Raw genomic sequence first — 22,885 nt, 5'->3', positions numbered from 1 at the left:
CCAACAAACTCTGTTTTTAGTATTTTTCAAATTTTTTAATTACAAATATGACAAAGGCTCATACACAAAGATGAAGGAAAATATACAGTATGGTGGTTGAGTTGGTGCCGTAAATGTACATCCATAGCAGTGGTTTTTAAAAACAAATAAAAGAAAAAGAAATGGCAAAAGCAAAGCAAAATATCCATCAGTTCAGTCGTACTAGTACGGTTTCCATTATTCTACCCTCCTTGTGAAGCCTGGGCATTTCATGCCAACAGTTCTTCCCTTAGAACTCTTCTTTTCTATAAGTGTTTCTTTACAAAGTTTGAAATGCTTTTCTTTAATGACTTGGGACCACTGTTTTCTGAAGCATTGCTTTTCTCTGATGGCTTTGGACCACTGTTTTCTGAAGCATTGCTTTTCTCTGATGGCTTTGAACCACTGTTTTCTGAAGCATTGCTTTTCTCTGGTGGCTTTGGACCACTGTTTCCTGAAGCATTGCTTTTCTCTTATGGCTTTGGACCAATGTTTTCTGAAGCATTGCTTTTCTCTGATGGCTTTGGACCACTGTTTTCTGAAGCATTGCTTTTCTCTGATGGCTTTGGACCACTGTTTTCTGAAGCATTGCTTTTCTCTGATGGCTTTGGACCACTGTTTTCTGAAGCATTGCTTTTCTCTGATGGCTTTGGACCACTGTTTTCTGAAGCATTGCTTTTCTCTGATGGCTTTGGACCACTGTTTTCTGAAGCATTGCTTTTCTCTGATGGCTTTGGACCACTGTTTTCTGAAGCATTGCTTTTCTCTGATGGCTTTGGACCACTGTTTTCTGAAGCATTGCTTTTCTCTGATGGCTTTGGACCACTGTTTTCTGAAGCATTGCTTTTCTCTGATGGCTTTGGACCACTGTTTTCTGAAGCATTGCCACAATCTAAAAATGGGTACAATTTGTCCCTGGATTTAATGGGGATAGAATCTATACGGAAACAGGCACCTCTGGAGTTATAAAATGAGATTTCCCATTTTTCTTGATCCAGTAACAAACCAATCACTGAATAAGACACATTTTGCTTCTTTTCAATCTCTTTCTCACATGGACTGGAAAAGAATTTTCCTTGGCTGCTTTTGAGAGTCCAGCAGCCTTCCTGAAAGGACTTAGCAACCTTTTTCTTTCGGATTTTGTGCCTTTCAGCCTTAGTCAGCACCCCCAGCTCCCAGTCCACCCTCTCTCCCACCTCCACCTCCCAGTAATGTTTCCCAGCAGCATAACCTTCTTTCCCCACAAAAATCTGGGTTCCCAGAGCAGTTTCTTCTTTCCCTGGGGTGAGAGGTTGAAGGCTGGCTCTTTTTTTATCTTCACTCCTGCTGATTTCTGGATGTTTATAATATGAATCCAAAGTGACAGCAACTATAAGGGAAGCAATCACAGGGAGAAAGGAAACCATGTTTAGTTCAGGAGCAGTAGATGTTTCAATCTGCTGTAGAAAACACATTTTATTTCATAGTTGACCAGTTATAGTTACTGCACAACTTGGATACAGAAACTTCATTTGTTTGTCTATATAGAAATGCCAACACACTTGCGTAGGAATTCAGTACAATAAGAAGACATGGCTGTAGAGGTGTCGTCATCACCCCTTCCCCTGTTTCAGAATGTTTTTGTTTTGTTTTTACATTGTGTATCTGTTTTCTGCCCGGGGCTCTTTTGAGATTAATTAATAATAATACACATGAGAAAGAGCTCAAGTGCTGACTTCTCTATACAGACAGCCACAATCAAAGTACAGTCCTAAAGAAATCTGTTAGCTCCATTCCTCTCTGGTCTGTGGGCATGTCACCTCTGCACTTTCATACAACTAGAGCAAGGATAGGGCAGTTTTAGCCGCCCTGATGTTGAATTCTGATTGCCTCAGACTGAATTAAAACTATGATAGCACTAATTGAATCAATCCATTGCTATTGTGATGTTTTCATATGAAAAAGGACCACAAGTGAAAAGTCACTGAGTGATGACATTTGAGTCATGTATGCACATCCATGCATTAAGCCTAATCATGACAGTTTCCTTACCTGCGTATTGCTGAGCTCTTCTAACCTCTACAAGCAGAAGAGAAAATTTATCAATCATAGAGAACAGAGAAACATCTATGAAACAAGTGAACAACCCAGAATTTTTCAGAATTGAATAAAGTGATTTAGACCCAATTAACATACTAGAAAACAATACTTCAGTACAGAACAATCATTGCCTCATCAAAAGCCATCTGCCTTACCCAGCTCATTGCAGAGATGACCTGAAGTGAAAGAATATTCCAATTAGTGATATCATTGTCAAAATATATGGGGTTGTGCATCATGACAAACTTAGTCCACATCCTCAACTTATATTTATAGCATTATTATTCCATGACTACCCCTAAAGCATCCTAGGAACTGCAGTTTGTTAAGGATGCTGAGAGCTGTTAGGAGACGCCTTATAGAGCTACAATTCCCATGGTGGTTGAACCATCAATCCTCTGGAAAGTGCAGCTCTGTGAGGGGAACTCACAACTCCCAGCACCCTCAAAAAATAACAGGTCCAGGATGCTTGGGGGAAAGTAAGAAATTAGGCATGGTGACGTATTTGTCCCATTGATTTAAAGGTGGACCAAGTGCAACTAACTTAGTTGAATCCAGCCTATGAAAAATATATTGCAGAGTAAACTCACAATACTATTATATATTTGAAATTCTATGTAATACTAACCATACATGTAATAAATGTTAGCAAAAATAATAATAATTAAAAATTGAGCCAAATTATAAAATACAGTACTTTCTCCTACCAAAATAGATTTCACCATCCTACTCCTTCACTTCGCATCTATTAATTCAATCCCCAATCTCTGCCTCCAAATCCATGCATCAAATTTTGTCTTACCAAAACGTTTCTCTAGTTCAGAAACACCTATAAAACAATGACTTGAATTAGTACAATGAAGAGTTAGGAAAATATATGAGAAGAAATGAGTGACTCAGATCTGAGGTCAAGCTACACCACTGAAAATCCATATGGGTCTTATGTTGCTTTCAGTGCATACCAGATGCAAAACCCACAGTGCTGATCCCTGTGTCCCCTGTGACCCCTTGTTCCTTGCCACTGCCAGGCACCCACCACCTGATGCTCCCCACTGCTGGCTGTTCATCTCCTCCTTCTCTGCTGCAGTCATGTCCCTCCTATGTAGATATTGGAAACTGTTATTATCACATATAAATTCTTATGATAAGAAGTTATTTCACTGTCCCAAGAAGAAGAGAAGAAGAGTTTGGATTTGATATCCCGCTTTATCACTACCCAAAGGAGTCTCAAAGCAGCTAACATTCTTCTTTCCCTTCCTCCCCCACAACAAACACTCTGTGAGGTGAGTGGGGCTGAGAGACTTCAAGAAGTGTGACTAGCCCAAGGTCACCCAGCAGCTGCATGTGGAGGAGCGGAGACGCGAACCCGATTCCCCAGATTACGAGTCTATCGCTCTTAACCACTACAACACACTGGCTCTCAGAACAATAAATGATTCTTCAGCACCACATCCAGCAAAGTTATTGAAACAGGAGTTCATCAGAATATATTGTGCTATTATTTGTTTAGAAGTCAATAGGTGGGCCTGTTCCCCATGCTCTATATTATACTAAGAACATGGATTTGTTGATTTCATTTTCTATTTTTTAAAATAATTTTTATTAAAGATTTTATTGGGTTATAAAAGTAGGTGCATTGTCTCTATTTTCAGGTCGCAGAGTCATTTTGAAATGTATACCCAACCCTTCCTCTAAAATGCCTATCTGGAGATCTGGAAGGGAAGAAAACCCAAGGGCTCTCTCAGTGCCAACCCAAGTCTGCTGGCCTTTGGTTCTGTATCAAGGAGTTGGTAAGAATGGCTCACATAAGTGCAGGAAAGAAGCTTGCAGTTTATCAAAGACTACAGGCACTTTGTGGCTAGTTATTCATTAAAATAATACTCACTTGCTTCTCCTGTGCGTTTCTCAGTTTCTACAACAATAAATGAAAAAGAGCAAATCTTTGCACACATATACCCAGCTTTTCATTCAGTTCCTGGGATACTTGGTTCAATTTGAGCAGAACACTAGCCTGAAGCAGCCCATCCTCCATTCATCGTAATTTTATAGCCTCTGTCCTCCTTCTGCAATTGTGCAGGTTACTTTCCTATGAATAGCTGTATGATGTGTGCCATTTTCATAATAAAATCTGCTCTCAAAACCACAGACAGGGAAGCAAATTCCTTTTAATTTGGTTTGTGCCCAGCACAAAACAACCCTGCACCTTATTTGTCCATAAGAGGGAAGATTTCTTTCCCAGAAGTACTTCTCCCATACATGCTGTTTTCATATATGACTGTAAAACAACAAGGCAATTTATGTGGCTTATTGTTATCTACCTCAAACGGAAAGTCTACTCTTGCAGAAACTTTGCAGCAGGTATTCTTTTTAATTTTGGAAGGATTCATTCCCACTAAATGGGGGGGGGGGGAGAAACATGCCTGACAATTTCATCCAATTCTTCCAAAAATAAAGGTTAAAGACCAAAAGGGGAAATAATCAAAGTAGAAGTTTTACACCGAGCACAGAGGACAAAAATCAAAATCAAAATCAAAACAAAATCTTGGACCTCTTTGCCTGTAATTTGGCAGCTGTTCCATCTGGAAGCACTGGCTGTGCTCCATTGGCTGTGCTCCAAAAAGCATGTTATGGGTCTGCCCAGAGACTCACATGGGAGAGAGAGGAAAGTGATGACCAGCGCATCAGCCAAGCTCAGGAGAGCTGTAACCATGGGCAGATAGGAGAGGCAGGGCGGGGGCGGGGGGGGGGGAAATTGGGCTGCAATCCTGCTGGGGTGGAAATTGCTCTTCCTGACTTAGCTTCTGCACATGAGAGTTCTCTCTAGCAGTGGATCTAAAAAAAGCAGGAGGCAGAAGATGGCTTTTTGCAAATCTGCCATGAAAATTACTTGAGACACTCAATGCTTGAGTTGTGACCATACATAGGAAGACAGGGCTTGCCCACGATGTTTTACCGCTTGAATTCCTTGTACATTATAAGTCACACGTCAAAACAAGAAGAATACATATATTCTCCCTATTTTTACCCCCCACCCCCAACATATAGACATGATTACATATCTCCTTCTCCTTGGCTTCCTCTTCTCTAGCTAATGGATCTAGTTCATCTTTCCCTTTTTTGATATATCTGGAAGACCCTTAAAAGCCCAACTCCAAATTGTCAGCATTATGGAATGCCTTCGGTTTGAAATGCCTCTTGCAGTTGTCAATTTGAACATGGTTCCAGGAGTAAAACTTCATAGCAATACGAAATGCCTAGACAGGAGAGGAATCAATGAACCTATACTGAAGAAAGTTGGGCTTTTGAAATCTTGCAAGGATAGAAAAAATCCTGCCTATATATAAAAGGGAGCTTGAGAAAAGGGAAACAATCCAGGTAGCCCAGGTAGCCCGGGTCACGATAAAATAAAAGCACATAGAGGCTTCACTAACCATTTGGTGAGAAAGGCCCTATTCGAAGTTTGGAGAAAAAATAAAACAATAGTAACAGCCAAAACTCCCTGGTGGCTATCACCTATAGAGTCATCAGCCTTGCATAGAAATAATATGAAAGACAGTTGGCTAACATAGAGGGAACTCATAGAAGAGATAAAGGATTGCCCGACACTAAAGAAATTTGAAGAATTAAAAGAGAGGGGGGTGAATTGGTTAGAATATTTCTGTCAGGGAATGGGAGGCTGCAAGGGAAATGACGGGGGAGGGAGACAAATATAGAGAGCCCAAACAGGCATTCAGCAGTGTCTCTTCCTTGTTAGAGGAGGAAACTGACAGGGGGGAGCCTAAAGCAGGAACCAGCCACTCACAGGGCAAAGGGAAAAAGAGGCGTGATTTCCGGAAATGGGTCTGCTGGCAGCGTCACAGACGAAAGTCAGATGACTCATCTGGATAGCTGAGAATGGATGTATGAGTCTGATCTCTCGTAAACTGCTTTGAAGCTGAACAATAAATCTTGTGAAGAGATGGCGCGGAGCCCGGAGATTTGCGTTACTAGCTTATCAGCACCCTGTTCCCTCACAATTTCCAATTAAAAGCAATGTTTGAGAAGGATAATAAGCTTAAGAGGTTTGATAAAAAAAATTGGTATGGGAGAAGGTAATCTTAACTTTCTCAAAAATATATAAACTGTTACAAAATGGGAAAATAGAAAAGAAGGAAAAAGGAGATGCTATTAAAAAATGGGAACAAGATCTGGGACACTCAATTGAATATAATGAATGGGAAAGACTATGGACAAAAAAATATAAATTTTACAGCATGTTATCTAATAAGAAAGAACTATATGAAAATGCGTCACAGGTGGTACCTGGCTCCAGAAAGGCTGGCAGAAATGAATAAAATATACAATAATAGGTGCTGGAGATGTAAGAAACAAAAAGGAACCTTCTACTATATGTGGTGGACATGCCCTGAAATTGGGAAATTTTGGAGCATGATCCACGAAGAAATAAAGAAAATACTAAGAATATCATACAGTAAAAGGCCAGAGGCATTCCTTTTAGGAATTTTAAATGATGATATTCCAAAAGACAAAACTAAATTTTATATGCGACGTCTGCAGCAAGAATCCTGGTGGCTATGTATTGGAAAGGGAATCAGTTAACCACTAGGGGAGAGTGGTTATGTAAGCTTTCAGAATACTTAGAATTAGCCAAGCTGACAGACATAATAAGGCAAAACCCAAAAAGTGAAGTAAAAAAAGAATGGGAGTGCCTAAATGAATACATTAAAAGTCAAGGATCGAGGACAGAAATCTGACTGTGTCTGGAATAACCTTGTGAAGTGAAAGGATAAGAAAGAGGGATTTATATTTAGATGTTAGGATAGAGATAAGGAAAACAGGAAAACAGGAAGACACAATGAGAGATAAAGGAGGTGCTGTGGGATTGGTGGTGTCAGGGAACTGCCATCGGAAGGAAGGGAGGTGAAAGGGCTCACACAGGTTGGGAGAGACTCAGCAGCTGAAGAGGGAACCAGTAGGGGGAGAGGAGGTGAGCTGAGGGAAAGTGAGCTGGAGGGATGGCTCAGAGACACTTCCAGCGAAAACAGTGGGGAGGTTTCAGGACCTCCTGTAGGGACACCCACTCCTCGCCGGAAACTGTCACGCAGAGAGTCCAGAAGACGTGTTTCTGTTAAGGAGCTTTTATGTTGGAAGCGATTCCGAAAGCAACCACTGTCGGAATCTGCCAGCGACTGACGGAGCCATGTTTAAGGGGCTCCGTTACAGACAGAGGTTTGCAAACTTGACCAAACTCTGAGGGACTTGGATTTTACACACAAGCAGCTCATCGTCCCATCACAGCATTCCGACAGTCTCCGTGAGCAGCTTGTGCAGGAGAAGGCATCATGAGCAACCCAGCCGGAACCGGAGAAGCAGGAGCTGGAGCGGGTCCAAGCCTGGAAGAAAGGTACCGGGCGTTGGAGGTCCAGCTAGCGCTGCAGACGGCGAGGCTCGAGGAGAGGAGGGCTCAAGATGCAGAGAAGGGGAAAACCACCCCGCTCGCCAGAAAGTTGCCAGGATTGGTACAGAAGTTTGGGGGGGAGCCCAAGGACTATCATGCCTTTAGGACAGAGATGCAATATGCCCTTAATCTGCAGTTTGATGACTTTCCCGACGAGGAATCGCGGGTGGCTTTTGTGATTGGGCATCTCGAAAAGGGGGCGAAAGACTGGGTGAGGCCCCTGATGGCAACGAATAATGACATCCTGAAGGACACGAGGAAGTTTTTTCGTGCCATGGATCTGATGTTTTCCAGCGATATTGAGCAGGGAGTGGTACGCAGACAGTTAATGGCGTGCAAACAGGGGAGCCGATCTGTTCGTGAGTACTGGACTGAGTTTACCATGTTGATCCATAAATTGGGGTGGGATCTATCGGCAGAACCCATTCAAATGCTCTTTGAAGAAGGGCTTTCTTCGGCTGTGAAAGACGAACTTTCCCGGGCGCCCAGGGCGGAGTCTATGGACCAGCTGACCAAATCAGCGCTGACCATAGGAGCGCGCCAAGAGGCGAGAGCCTTGGAGAGGCGGGAAGGGAAGGGGGAACGTTGGAGGGAGCTTCGCATTCCAGAGATTCCAGAGCCACCGTTCCCGCCGGGAGAGCCGATGGAAATTGGAACAGCGCGCGCGCGCGCAGTTTCAAAGCCCAGTGAAGAGCAGAAGAAGGAGGGGAAGGGCTCCAAGAAATGTTATCTCTGCCAACAGCCAGGTCATTTTGCCAGAGTCTGCCCCCAAAGAAAGGAATGGCAAGGAATGGCGGGAGCTGTTGGGGAGAGGGAGGAAAAGGTACCGGAGCAAGTAAAAGCCAACGCCTGGCTGCCACCGTCAGGGCACAGCAGCCAGGCCAAAGAGCAGTGAAAGTGCCCATGCCGGAACCTCCTAAACCCGCCCTAGTGATAGAGGTGTTACTAGAGCTGCCTAACGGACACCCACTAAAGATAAAGGCGCTATTGGACTCAGGCAGCTCCTGCAATTTCATGAGTAAGGAGTTTGCTGCTGAGCACCAGATACAGACTATCCCTTTAAGTAACCCTTTGCAGGTGACCACGATCGATGGAAGGGAGCTGCTGGGAGGAGAAGTCAGCCAGCAGACCGTCCCAATGATAATGAAGGTAGCAAGACACACTGAGCTAATAGCGTTTAATGTGGCTACCTTGGGAGGAGCTCCCATTATTTTGGGGATGAGCTGGCTAGCGTTACATGATCCGCTAGTGGGCTGGCATCAGAGAGTGGTCTCCTTTGGGTCAGCACATTGTCTAGAACACTGCAAAGAGCGGGAGGCTCAAGGAGGGGCCAGAGCCACTCTAGCAGGGACGGAAGTAACGGAGAAGGGGAAGGTTCCCCAACAATACGCCGACCTGAGCAACGTCTTCAGCGAGAGGGAGGCAAACAAACTACCCCCACATAGACCCTTTGACTGTCAAATCAATTTACTCCCTGGGGCACAGCTCCCTGTAGGCAAGCTGTACGCCATGTCAGACAGAGAGATGCAGGAGCTAAGGGAGTTCATTGACAAGAACCTGAAGAGAGGGTTCATCAGAGAGTCCAGGGCGGTGGGGGGCAGTCCAGTGTTTTTTGTGGATAAAAAAAACACGGACAAACCTAGACTTGTAGTGGACTTCAGGGCCTTAAATGCAGTGTCAGAACCAGTGACTTTCCCGATGCCCAGAATTGATGACATTTTGACAAGGGTCAGGAAGGGAAAGATTTTTACTAAACTGGACCTGAGGGGGGCGTACAACCTGATACGAATAAGGAAGGGGGATGAATGGAAAACCACCATGTTCACCCCTTTGGGGGCATTTGAATATTTAGTTATGCCCTTCGGCTTACAAGCAGGCTCCGCGTGCTTTCAATCGTTTATGAACCACGTCCTGGGGCCTTTGCTTTACAAGAATTGTGTGGCCTTCTTAGATGACGTGTTAGTATATTCAGAGAATGAGGAGCAGCATGTAAAAGACGTCAGGGAAGTGTTGGGCAGACTGCAAGCCAATCAGCTGTGGGTGAAGCTAGAGAAGTGTCAGTTTCATGCCAAGGAGGTGGAATTCCTGGGGTACCGCTTGTCGGACAAGGGATTGGCCATGGATCCTGGCAAGGTCCAAGCGGTACTGGAATGGAAAACACCGAAAACAAGGAAGGATGTGCAAAGATTCCTTGGATTTGGAAACTTCTATCGGAAGTTCATCAGAAATTTTGCCCACTTGACGGCGCCCATTACGGACTGTCTCAGCAGTAAGAGGAAATTCGTTTGGACGGCGGAGGCGGAGCGAGCTTTTGAGGAGCTGAAAAGGGCGTTCGCTTCGGAAGAACAGCTCCTGCATGTGGATTTACAAAAACCGATGCGAGTGGAAACGGACGCATCAGACCGGGCTGTGGGGGCGGTGCTTCTGCAGCCTGGCAAGGAGGAGTCGGAGTGAAGACCGTGTGCCTTTTTTTCGCGAAAGCTGAACAAATCTGAGAGGAACTACACGGTGTATGACCGAGAACTACTAGCCATTCATGAAGCGTTCAGGAGATGGAGGCATTTATTAATTGGGGCACAACATAAGGTGCAAGTGTGCACGGACCACAAGAACTTAGAGTATTGGAGAACGGCACGAGTGCTCAACCAACGGCAAGTGAGATGGGCCCAGGAGTTCTCCAAATTCCACTTTGAAATTTGTTATGTGCCAGGTCCAGAAAATGTTAGGGCGGACGCTCTCTCACGCAAACCTGAATATTTGGAAGGGGAGGGGGCACCCGAAGAGAGACATGTCATCCCAGAGGACCGCTGGGTGTGTGGGGCGGCATTGGTGGGGCAAAGAGAACTGGTAGAGGAAACAGAGAATGATGAATACGCCCAGAATAAGCTCAGAGGTCTTAGGGGTGAGGGAGAGGAACCAGGGGGTTTCGAGGAAAGAAATGGAGCTTTGTATTACAAAGGGGCACTGTATATCCCTGAAGGAGACTTAAGGGGGAGGGTACTCAAGCAGTTGCACGACAGCCCCACGGCGGGGCATTTTGGACAACACAAAACCATGTGGTTGGTTACCAGGGAATTTTGGTGGCCTAAGGTGAGGGAAGATGTACGGGAGTATGTAAGAGGGTGCGAGCAATGCCAGCGAGCCAAAGGGGAGAGGCGGGCGCCGGCGGGGCTATTAGAACCCTTACCAACCCCAGAACGACCTTGGGAGGCAGTGTCGATAGATTTTATGACTGATCTGCCGAAGTCCAAGGGGAAAACAGCCATCATGGTGGTGGTAGACCTACTAACAAAGATGTGCCACTTTGTAGCCTGCTCGCATGCAGTCACGGCGGAAGAGACAGCGAAGTTATTTGTAGAACACATTTTTAGGTTGCACGGAGTGCCATTGAGGGTGGTCTAAGACCGAGGAAAACAATTTACTTCCAGGTTCTGGAGGAAGCTCATGAGCTTACTGCAGGTGGAGGTCAACTTTTCGACTGCCCGGCACCCTGAAACCAACGGGCAGGCGGAAAGAGCAAATGGTGTCCTCCAGCAATACCTGAGGTGTTATGTCAATGACAGAGAGAATGACTGGGTAGAAAAGTTGGCGCTGGCGGAATTTGCCTACAACAATGCCGAGAATGTGTCCACAGGGATGAGCCCCTTCTTGGCTAATTATGGGTGTCATCCCAGGGCTTTCCCAGGGGGAGAAGGGGAGAGATGGAGCGTCCCGGCAGCCGAGCATTTTGTAGAAGAAATGGAAGCAATCCATCGTCAGCTCCAACTCAACTTAGAAAGGGCGAAGGAAGAATACAAGAGGCAGGCAGACAAGAACCGAAGGGAAGGTGAAACCATAAGGGTGGGAGATAGGGTGTGGCTGTCAACCCAAGGGTTGCCGTTCAAAGGAGGTTGTAAGAAATTAAGACCCAGGAGATTGGGTCCCTTTGAGGTCATTCAACAGGTCAACCCAGTGGCTTTCAGGCTCCGGTTACCCAACCACATGAAACTGCACCCAGTATTTCACAGGTCGTTACTGTCACCGTATGAGGGGGGACGAGAAGGGATGGCCACTCGGGGACCGGTCATAGAAGAAAGGGAATGCAGCAGCCATGTGGCAGAAATCCTCGACGCCAGGTGGAAGGGGGATCAGGTGGAGTATTTGGTAGCGTGGGAAGGAGAACCGGAGTCAGAAAACACTTGGGTAATGGCAGAAGATATCAATGACGAGGTATTGATAGAAACGTTCCATCAAAGGTTCCCAAGGAAACCTCAGCCTGTGGAGAGGTTCCGGAGGGAATACTTTGGGACCACCGATGAGGAGGAGGAGTTGGAAGGATTCCCGGACTCGGAAGGGGAAGGGGAGATGGACTCTGAGGAGGAGGAGTACTTCGAGACCAGGAACCGCAACAGGTGGAGAGAAGTGTTCGAGACATCGGAAGATGAAGGAAGTTCATTCCGGGGTTTTGCCTCCTCACCGCCCGTAGAGGAGAGGGCGGGAGGGGGTGAAGGGGGCCCTGGAGGGGAGGTGGATGTCAGGGAACTGCCATCGGAAGGAAGGGAGGTGAAAGGGCTCACACAGGTTGGGAGAGACTCAGCAGCTGAAGAGGGAACCAGTAGGGGGAGAGGAGGTGAGCTGAGGGAAAGTGAGCTGGAGGGATGGCTCAGAGACACTTCCAGCGAAAACAGTGGGGAGGTTTCAGGACCTCCTGTAGGGACACCCACTCCTCGCCGGAAACTGTCACGCAGAGAGTCCAGAAGACGTGTTTCTGTTAAGGAGCTTTTATGTTGGAAGCGATTCCGAAAGCAACCACTGTCGGAATCCGCCAGCGACTGACGGAGCCATGTTTAAGGGGCTTCGTTACAGACAGAGGTTTGCAAACTTGACCAAACTCTGAGGGACTTGGATTTTACACACAAGCAGCTCATCGTCCCATCACAGGTGGAAGTCAATGTTTGTTTTTCTTTTTAGTGTTTCTATTATTAATTTGTAAGATATGGATTTGTTTTTGTTTTTTTGAATGTTGGTTTTTGTGTTTTGTGTTTTGCTATTTTTTGATATCTTTCGTGTTGTGTGGAAAATACTAATAAAAATTATATATATATAAAAAGAGAAAAGGGAAACAATCTTATCTTACCTTTTGCTTCGGTTACATGATTTCGGTCTGAAAAGAGTGATAGCAAAATGTTAGTCATACACACTCTATACATACATGTAAGTATGATTAAACAAGGATTTACTTGCACCAATATAGCTAAAGGGGTATCTTTAGTGGGGAGAGTCCCTTCTATTACTCTGCCTGTTAGCTACTATTGCCAACACAACTACTATTAATAATACAAGTTTTGGTATATAAAGCATTAGCTTGACAAGGTATCTTGAGGATGTGACAGGATTATTCCTTCCTTGCTCAGCCCAACCCAACCTATTGAATAGTTTCAGTCACCAGGGCTACTGTATGACCATCCAGTCATATAGCTATTCCAGCACATAAATGCTCTTATTACCTGGAAAAACTTTATTTATTTATTTTTTTAAAAATTCTGGGGCTCACTCATTTATTGTGGTTAAAACTTTGCTATTTTCCTCCTGCTCTTCTTTACTGGGCTTTTAAAAAAGTGTTACTGTTAGTCACCCTGAAGACAATACTGATAGGGGGAGGCATATGCTAAAAATATAAACAATTATGGAACAGTACTACAGAAGATGTGCATCTCTCTTAGAGGCATTTACCAGCTTGTGCTTCATTCATCTGTATTTCTGCAGAAAACAAGATGCATTGCAACATTATTCATTTATTTACTGAACATTATATGCCGCTCTGTATCTATTTAGAAAGATTCGTAGACCACAATCATAAAGCTTTTAAAGTGATGTACACACTGAAACTATTGGTAAAACACAGCTAAACTCAGTTAAAACCCACAAGATTGATTAAAAAGTATACAAAAGATAAATATCAATTAAACAGAGGGGAGATTTGCTGAAATAAAGAAGTTTGTGGCACCTGCAAAAGTGCAAGTTGTGCGGACTGAAACATTCAACTTGGCATGTAAAGTGGTTCCAAATTGTTAATGGCTTTACATAGTAATACTGTACCTTAAACTTGGCTTTGTAACAAAGTTGCAGCCAGTGCAGTCTGTACTGCAGCATTCTGCAATGACCGCTCCCTGCATAAAAACGGGGGGCGGCCTTTGTATGGACGCACGCAGCCCCTGGAGCTGGGGCGGCTCCATCAGCATAGGCTTGGCTTTGCCTTCCCTCAGGTGGGATACCTGGAGGTCTCCGCCTACCTCAGTCAGCTGTCCAATCCCACCTGGGGGAAGCGTTGCCAAGGAGACCAGGCCAGGTAGGGGAGGGATTACCTGCCCAACACAATAGAGGGAGGATCTTACCTGGGAATCCTCACTTGGCTCCAGAGCTTCTCCCACCCTACCCACCCTCAGTTAATGTCTTGTTTTGCAGGTTAACTTTTCTTCACAGGTTTTGCAGTTTAACTTTTCTTCACAGGTATGCGGGCGCTGCTACGTTAAGGTCGCTGTTAAAGGGCCGGAAAGGAATTTCCCTGCATTGGCAGGTTTCGCCTTTCCCGTAGCAAAATGTCACAACTTTGGCGGTATCAGGCCTTGGGCGGAATCCTTTAGTCTATCTTCCTCTTTGCAGCGGCGATACCAGGGTTCCCCGTTAAAGGGGTTTCTGAAGGGAGGCTTTGATTGTAAGCCGAAAGGTCGTTATTGCTCTCCCCTGCTGCGGCGGCGTAATGGGGGCTGCTATCTCTGCTTGAACATATGTTCTCCAGAGCCGGCCCATCCCCCCCCACTGGATAACCCTGATGCTCCCTAGGTCCCCGGCTGGGGACTGGGGAGGGAGAACGCCCAATGCCTGAGCCAAGGTCTACCCACATTTGAAATTTAATAAAGTTGTGGCCAATTTAATCCCATAGCACGTTGTCTTGAGTCGTTATTCCACATGACGGGGGGGGGGGGGGCGCTCGGAATCTGGGGGACTCCACCTGTCCATGCAATAACTGTAGTTTCCAGATCAACCACAAGAGAAGTCCTGTATAGATTGATTTACTAGGATCTTGGCATTTCCAGTGATTGAACTCTTGCAGTCAAGCCATCACAGTTCAGGAATGATTTTAGCTGTAGCACCTGCCCAAGGTGATACAAAGCATTCCTAGCCACTAAGGTCACCAGGGATTCCAGTGGCAATATTTAAGGTAGGTGTCATCTCCAGAAACAGAAAGCATACATTTAATGCTTCTCTCCAAAACAACTAGAAATTAATTATAGCCATTGTGGTTTTCCCCACTTCTTGGTTATATCTAACAAATTGTAATCAAAGTAGACTCACTATAGTAAATTATCTTATTTCAGATGAGCCTATTGATCTCAGCAGGTATACTATGTCTGAGCATGACTTCATCTACCAGATCCTCCAAGTGTCCCTATTTTCTAGGGATGTCCTTGATTTAGAGAAGCTGTCCTGGTTTCTGATTTGATCCCAGAATGTCCCACTTTTCCTTAGGATGTCCCTATTTTCATTGGAGAAATGTCAGAGGGTATGGAGTTATTTGACTCCCAAGCTGTCTGAAGGCAATCCTGTATAGGGAAGGTGGGTTGTTGTTTTTTTAAAAAAGTTTTATTGTGTTTTTATATATATTGAAAGCTGCCCAGAGTGGCTAGGGCAACCCAGTCAGATGTCTGGGGTATAAATAGTAAAATCATCATTAAGAATTGGGACATCCCTATTTTCATCAGAGAAATAGTGGAGGGTATGATTTTAATTGTCCATCATTTACAGACAACTTTGGTATTCAAAATGTATCTTGACTGCTCTTCATCAGAAGATCAGATAGCAAAAGTGTGAATATAACGAATTCACAGAACACATGAAGACAATTTTACATCAACAAATAAACATTTTAAAAGGCAAATAAAACCCCAGAAAAGCTAAATAACAGAATATTCCATGGTTGAATAAGGCTTGATCCTCTGTAGAGGTGGAATTTGCTTTCATCCAAGGAAAGAAAAACAGATGTGCCAGGGAATTTGATTACGATCCTTTATACCTCTCCTGATAACATTCTAGTTAACTCTGTGTCCCTTACATAAATGATATGTATAAAATATGTCATTGTCAATTACTCACCACATTGAGATAACTTCTGATAACTCTCTGAAACAAAGTATAGCAAATTATAGAAACCAGATGATTTATTTATCTGACAGTCCTTATTTTTCCTAATACAGACATTTTTGAAGGCTATTTCCTTTAATATGATGCATTATTTTTACTAATATATGCATTTTTGTGTACACTTTCCCCTAATATATTTCTAGTTTGAAAAAAATGAATCACGAAATTCAATAAATTTTCATCTTGGTTTTCAACTTGGTTTGCTAAGCCCAAAGCAGGTAGATTCACATTAAAATGAAAACCACATTAAATTTGCCAACTATCTGTTGTGGAAGTGACTCTGATTGCCTGAAGCAGCTTTTAAACTATGCTCATTTTAGCCGTTTAAGGAGCAATTATTGGCTGTAGTAAATATGTATTGATTTAACTGGTATGTATTTCCCCCCCTCTATATCCAAGAACACACCACTCATTTTTATAAATATGGGTACAAAAAAACAGAAAGTTTCTGTAACAGTTCACATCTACAGTTTAATGAGATTATGAAAATGAGATTAAATACTTACGTCTGACTTTGTACCCAGCACCAACAAGAAGGCAGATGTAAATCAATAGAATGATTAGGAAGGGTGCTAGCCAAGGGGAAGTGGCAGGGTAAAGGGCATCTGAAACACACATTAAAATCTCAGTTACAGCAAAACTAACCCAACCGGTTTCAAGTTGCAAAACTAATTAACCAGAGTCTGACTTTGCCACTCACCTTCATTGTCCCAAATTCTCCTGAACTTCCCATTTTGGGAGGGATTGAGATGAAGTTGTGGCAATAGGGGTGCTTCAGCTGTGACCTGCCTGCCTCTCTGGTGAATAGTGGATATGGGAACCAGAAGACACTTTAGCCATTAGCCCAGATGATAACTGATTAAATGCTGCTGAGCAGAACTACAGTTCTGGATAATCTGGATAATCCGTTCAAACAAAGAGCCTTGTGTACTTCAGAGGCATCAAAACGGAATTAATTTCCCAAACCTCTCTCTTCCTATAGTACTTGTACTGAAAACACATTGAAAGCATTTAATCTCTTGGCCCTTTTGCTTCACCCCTACTCACCAGAAATCAGGATTCTCGATTCACTCTCCATTCCCAGCAGTTCGTTGATGATTTTGCAAGAGACTTCATGGTCAACTCCTGATTTTGTTGTAACGGAACTGGAAACACTGAAGTTCCCTGCCTTGGTCTCTGTGATTGTAGTGTCTGACTGTTTACTTCGGACTTTCCCTTCACTGTCCAGCCAGAAGGCCTTGGGCTTTGGGTACCAACCGTTGGAGCGGCAGGTGAGGCCAATCCCCCAGCCTTTATAATCCACCAAGGCAATGGTGGGCTCTGTTCCTTTTGCTGCACAAGAAGAACACCACATATTAATTTTCCATCATTCCAAATATAATAGAACCTATCTAGAGTCTCTGCACTCTGACCAAACACCAGGAATGATACTTTATTACAGTCAGTTCTTACAGTACAAATTTTGTGCCAAGCTACCATTCAAAATTCATTTTTTTGTATTGTATTGTTGAACTACAGGACGATTGGTCCTGTGAGTAACGCTCATGGCTGCGAAGAGATGGAGAAGTCTGAATGAATGAGTTACTGACCTGGGTTCTACAGTTTTAGGTTTGACAACTTGTATTTCTGAAAATCTATGCTTAATAAGGCCCACAGCACCTGGCAGTGTCCCTGCCTCCTCAGACTTGTTCAAGAAGAACATCCAGGAGTTAGGTGTAGGTGGTGGAGGCAGCAAGGCTTGGCTGCTGCTGCTGCTTTTCTTCATGTGCTCCTCTCTTTTCTGCAGCCATGCATCTTGTGCCAAGTGTCCATGCATACTCTTAACCCCATCCTCCTCTAGAACCCAGCCCATTTCCTTTTCTTCCTCTGCTTTCTCTCCCATCACAGAGCCCTGGAGAAGGAGGTTAATTGGCAGACACCCCCCTTCATATGCAAAATATAGCAATTGGCTTCTTCGGAGTTGAAGCTTGCAAGCTGGATTCAGAGTTTTCTAAAAACATGGTATTCCCCCAAAGGTGCTCTTGCCTACCTGAAGATTCAAGTCCTCTTTCTGCACCCTGGAATGGGGCAGGCAAACCTAGAGACTCCAGGTCAGCCTCAGAGGTTTGGCAACCCTAATAATAAGACTAATAAGAATAAACTCACCTGCCAAAACCAACTCAACCACCACTTCATTATACCAGTCTCCAAGGAATATCATACAGGTGTAGTTTCCTTGGTCAGACAGATGGGTTTTCTTCAGAATCAGAGACATGTTTCCTTTATTAAGATCAGTACGGGAAAGCTCAGCTCGATCTCGGTATCTGTTATCCTGTGTTTCTGGCCTGTTTTGACCATAGTAGGATTTCACATCAATTTTTTCTGAGGATTTATCCAAGATCCACTGGACCTGGATGTTGGTGCTTTCTGGTACCCTTGATGTTAGTTGACATGGCAGGAGCACTTCTTTTCCAAGGAAACCAACTATAGGTTTTTGGGGTGGAATGATTTCATATTGACCTTTGGGGAATAAAAAGAATCAAAAGTTCACCTTAAACTGACCACTACTGGCAGTGATTCCTCCATGGAATTCTTTTTGGAGACTGGAAGGATATGGCACCCATCACCAACAGCTAGGACCATGGTAGCCCCTACTGCTAAGCATATCCAATCCCTTGCCCTGATTGTGCAACTCCTACTCTAAATATGAAATGCTCTCTATCTTCACATCCTAAAAACAGGGTGATGAAATAAAAGATCCAGCATGGGTTTCTCAAAAACAAGTCATGCTAAGTTTCATTTCTTTTTCTGATAGAGTTACAAGCTTGGTGGATCAGGGGAATGCCGTGGATGTAGTGTACCTTGATTTTAGCCAAGACTTCAACAATGATAATCTTGTGAGGAAGCTGATAAAATGTGGGCTGGATGAGGTAACTGTTAGGTGGATTGTTGATGGACCGAACCCAAAGAGTGTTCTCTAATAATTCCTCATCGTCCTGGAAAAAGTGACAAGTAGGATGCCATAGGGTTCAATCCTGGGTCTGTTGTTGTTTACTATCTTTAGAAATGACTTGGATGAAGGAATTGAGAGGATGCTTGTCCAATTTGCTGATGACACCAAACTGCGTGGGGTAGATAATGCCACTGAAGACAGAATTGGGATTCAAGTTGACCTAAGGTTACCAGATGTTTTTCAATGAATCCGGGGACACTTTTCAACTTATTACTAAATAGATGGATTTTGTCAGGGGACTGATTTGCAAATCTGGGGACTGTCTCTGGAAAACGGGGACGTCTGGTAACCTTAAGTTGACCATAATGGATTGAAAAACTAGGCCTAAACTAACAAAATGAATTTCAATAGGGACAAATGTAAGATTCTGCACTTAGGCAGGAAGAACCAGCTGCACAAATATAAGAGGGGGGCACCTGGCTTGCCAATAGCACATGTGAAAAGGATCTAGGGGTTATAGTGGACCACAATCTGAACATGAGTCAACATTGTCATGCAGTAGCAAAAAAAGCTATTCTAGGCTGTATCAACTGAAGTATAATGTTCAGGTGAACGTTCAGACTGTAAGAGTTGCTAAACAGTGGAACGGATTCCCTTGGAAAGTGGTGGATTGTCCTTCATTAAACAACACTTACTGTGTTTTGCACACAAGTATTACCTCAGAGGTGAACTGGTCACTGCAGTAAACCTTACAAAAGTAGCTTGCTTACCTGCAACTAGCACATGGGAGATCTGAAGAAATATCAAGATGCAAACAGTCATTGATGAGGAACACATGGATCAAAGATCTGAAGAATAGGACTATACCTGTACAGTTGTTGGAAGGAAGAAATAAAATATAAAATTGCAAGATCCACTGGTCACCATTTATTAATTACTGTCAAGAGTTCTGTCTACTTTATTTAAATAAATATAGGCATTTTTGTACATTAATCTTCATGTAATGTACTTTGGCTTTGTTAAAACTTAATTTATGCTATATATACCAGGAATGGTATACCGTATATTATACAAGTCTGCATCCTCTTTCGCAAGTAGGTCAGAGGACCGTATTCAATACATTGTTTTTTTTTGTTCTTCCTGGTAGCCAAGCTATTTTTGAAGTTTATCTTTCTATGATGATGTGTTTTTGTTATTTTGATTATCTTGTTTTGAACTTATTTTACTAATATATTTATTGCATTTATTACACACCACTTTTAAGTCAATGCACTTTAGGTCATTTACAATTTTAAAATACTGTAGTAGAACAAAAATGTAGTGACAGAGACCTCTCAGGTTGACTGACAACTGATGGCATTTGCTCCTGGCCCCGGCTTCCTTGCCATCCCTCAGGGCAGATGGGACTTAAATAGCCCCGGAGAAGGTGAATGAGGGCTGTCCCAGTAGTTTTTTCAGGCCACCTATCAGGAGCTGATTTGCCATACTCCCTAGCCTGGGCATCCCAGTTTCTGATTTTCCTCAAGGAAGACAGTAGCTCTAGGGACACTGGGGGAGGGGCTGTCTCAATGATTCTGTCAAGTCAATTGGGTAGTTCTGTCAGAAATCAATGTTATGGACTCTCTGGCATGGGCTCACTTGCTTTTATGGGTTAATATGGATAGTGATTTTTTGGTTGTGCATTTGATGTGTATTGCTTTGAGCACAAAGTATGTGGGGAAATGGTACACAAATAAAGTGACAACGATACTGGTAAGTCTTTCTTCACTTTCCTCTAGATTTGGAAGCAGCTTGAAAAGGAGATTGCTACTTAAATAGCATACATTCACTCCAGTGTCCCCCTTTGTCTTTTCTTCTACTCCTTCTCCACAAATAGGTATATTTGTAATTTATTATTATATTAAATAAAACAAAGGGAATTATAGCTGTGCATTTCACCACACCAGCAAAATGTATGTGTCAAGTAAAGCTGTATTCTATAGGCACACTTATCTGAAAATGAGGCATGTATAGGATTTTATTTTTGTTTTTATATAATACATTTTATGTTCTTACCCTATTTTGGTTTAGATCTGATAAAAGAAATCTGTTGCATATATAGTAAAAAATAATAATTCAAAAGCTATATACTCTGTCTCTATTTTAAGTGGATGGATCATGTTTTTCCCCAAATCTCGTCAGCATTTCAGGAAATCAAACACCCTGCTCCAGTATTGTTAAACCACAATACTAAATCTAAAAAGTCACAGGTAAATTGTGTTGTGCAGCATGATGTATGCATGTCACACAGTTACTGCTCTTTCTGTCCTACACCACTCACTAATTCACTTTCCTCATGTAAATGTTGATATAGGGCTTTTCACAACACAACATATTGAGCTATAAGAAATATTCCCATAATGGGAAACTGCATCCTCTGAAGTGAAAAACAGGTTTTGTGGAAAGGGTTTGGAATTGGCTAGTTATGCATATGCAGTGAAATGAATGACTGTATGGGAGATCCATATTCAATTAAAGATCTTGAAAAGCAGGAAAAGCCCTTCAAATTGAGAGATGGTTAATGACATCCCCTACTCCGAGTTCCAGGAACTTGGTACAAAAAAGTCTAAGACTTCCCATGGTGGAGCTGACTCTGTGCATCAAGGGATAGATATCACTTGCTAGAGTAAAATGGGAGTGGCAAAGAAGCAGCCATTTCATGTCCAATACAAATGAAAGAAGCAACCACCAGTATTCAGGCTTGTATGGCTAGGAAGGATCTCTGCATAAAGGAGCAAGTCGCTTTCATTCTTCTTTCTCTTAAACACACACATTTCTATTTGTAAACTTACATTTTGCATGGAAATTTACTGTCACAAGTATATTTGCAAGTGTGGTTTGAAAGTTTCTACACGAGGGTAGAACTAATCCTATATATCCTGAATAGAAGCAAGGGAAAAGCCTCTCTCCTTTCACCTGGCCACCAGTTCATCATTAAACAAACACATTCCAATAACTAAAAGAATTAAATATAATTCTGGAAATATTTTTTCTTACCTTTTAGCAAACAGTGAGATTCGTTCGTCAGTTCCTGTACCTTGCTCCCGCTTCTGGCGGACCTTTGTTACGGGAGCTATTTACTTTCATTTTCCTGCTCTGCATTGAGATAAGTAACTGCCAACAATTTGCTCTACAGTTAATGGCTGTGACATTCAGCACCTGCCTCCAAAGGATAAAGGAGTGTCCTATGTAAACACTATGTTCCACAGATACTTGTAGGGCTAATGCAGTGATGACAGGGCTTCATTTGAAAAGACAGTCCTATATGAATGGCTCTCTACCCCAAGTCTGGATTAAAGATAACCTTAAGAAGGGAGAACAGAGACCTTGAAGTACTGCAGCAACAATTAGCCTCAGGACAACAACCCGACAGTCACACAAGTCTCCTGGTCACAGACTTCCATTTTTGATGAGCTGTGTTGAATTTCTCTTTAAAATATAGCAATTGTTTCAAAATCTGCATCTATATGTAATGTATAAATCAGAACACACATATTGATGCCCTCTTTTCCTGATTTGTTTATACTACTAGCATTAAAGGAGGAGATTCTGCAGCTTATTTAAGCACACAGCTCATTCATTCTAAATCAACATAGACCAGGCAATCTGAATTAATGCAGTGAATGTGTTTATTGCCTTGCTTGCTACAAAACTACTTCTACCCTACTTCTGCTTCCTGTGGTTGTGCTGCTGTAGAGGCTCCATGGTGTTTATTGTCTCTGTGCTCTTCCTAGTGGTTATTCCTCCTCTGGTCACTGCTGTGGATGCACAACCTGTCTGTCTCCAGGCACTGCGGTCATCTGCAAGGGATTCCCATGTGGCCGGGTTAATGTTGGCAGCCTTCATGTCACATCTACAGACATTTGATGTACACAGCTATATTTATTCTTAGATCCTGAGATTGAGAAATGGCATCTGTCAAGGGCACACAATGTCAAGTTCTTATGGGCTTTTCTACTGGAGGTATGTCTCATTGTGCCACCACCAAAGGATTATTTAGAGCAGGTATAATGGAAATGTGAGCACAGCCCAAGGTGTACTAGATGCTTATGAGGTAGAACAGCACCTGAGCCCTTGAACTGGTAAGTGGTGGCTTTGCAGGATGGCTCCGCTGCCCCCAATGAGATCCGCCGATGGATACCTCTTACAGTAGTCTCCTGCTGGTGGAGAAGCCTATC

The 22,885-nt window shown here is 43.3% G+C and overlaps 1 protein-coding gene across 1 annotated transcript; it reads right to left on the bottom strand.

The window, feature by feature from the left end:
- Positions 1 to 13: 13 nt before the first annotated feature.
- LOC308461130 (butyrophilin subfamily 2 member A1-like) lies at positions 14 to 22,199 on the bottom strand. Its single transcript, XM_080977772.1, has 13 exons — positions 21,705 to 22,199; positions 19,439 to 19,535; positions 17,882 to 18,235; positions 16,784 to 17,068; positions 16,243 to 16,341; positions 15,689 to 15,715; positions 13,268 to 13,294; positions 12,672 to 12,698; positions 3,983 to 4,009; positions 2,900 to 2,926; positions 2,253 to 2,273; positions 2,050 to 2,076; positions 14 to 1,387 (listed from the first exon to the last, which is right to left on the bottom strand). Exons 2-13 carry the CDS (start codon positions 19,503 to 19,505, stop codon positions 492 to 494), a joined length of 1,884 nt encoding a protein of 627 aa, XP_080833898.1. The 5' UTR covers positions 19,506 to 19,535; positions 21,705 to 22,199; the 3' UTR covers positions 14 to 491.
- Between the last annotated feature and the right edge of the window lie 686 nt (positions 22,200 to 22,885).

This window comes from Podarcis pityusensis, assembly GCF_964106645.2.
Source record: "Podarcis pityusensis genome assembly, chromosome: 13".
NCBI classification, from domain to species: Eukaryota; Metazoa; Chordata; class Lepidosauria; order Squamata; family Lacertidae; genus Podarcis; species Podarcis pityusensis.
The sequence above is the reverse complement of the archived record's forward strand: the minus strand, read 5'-3'. Positions and strand labels throughout refer to the sequence as shown.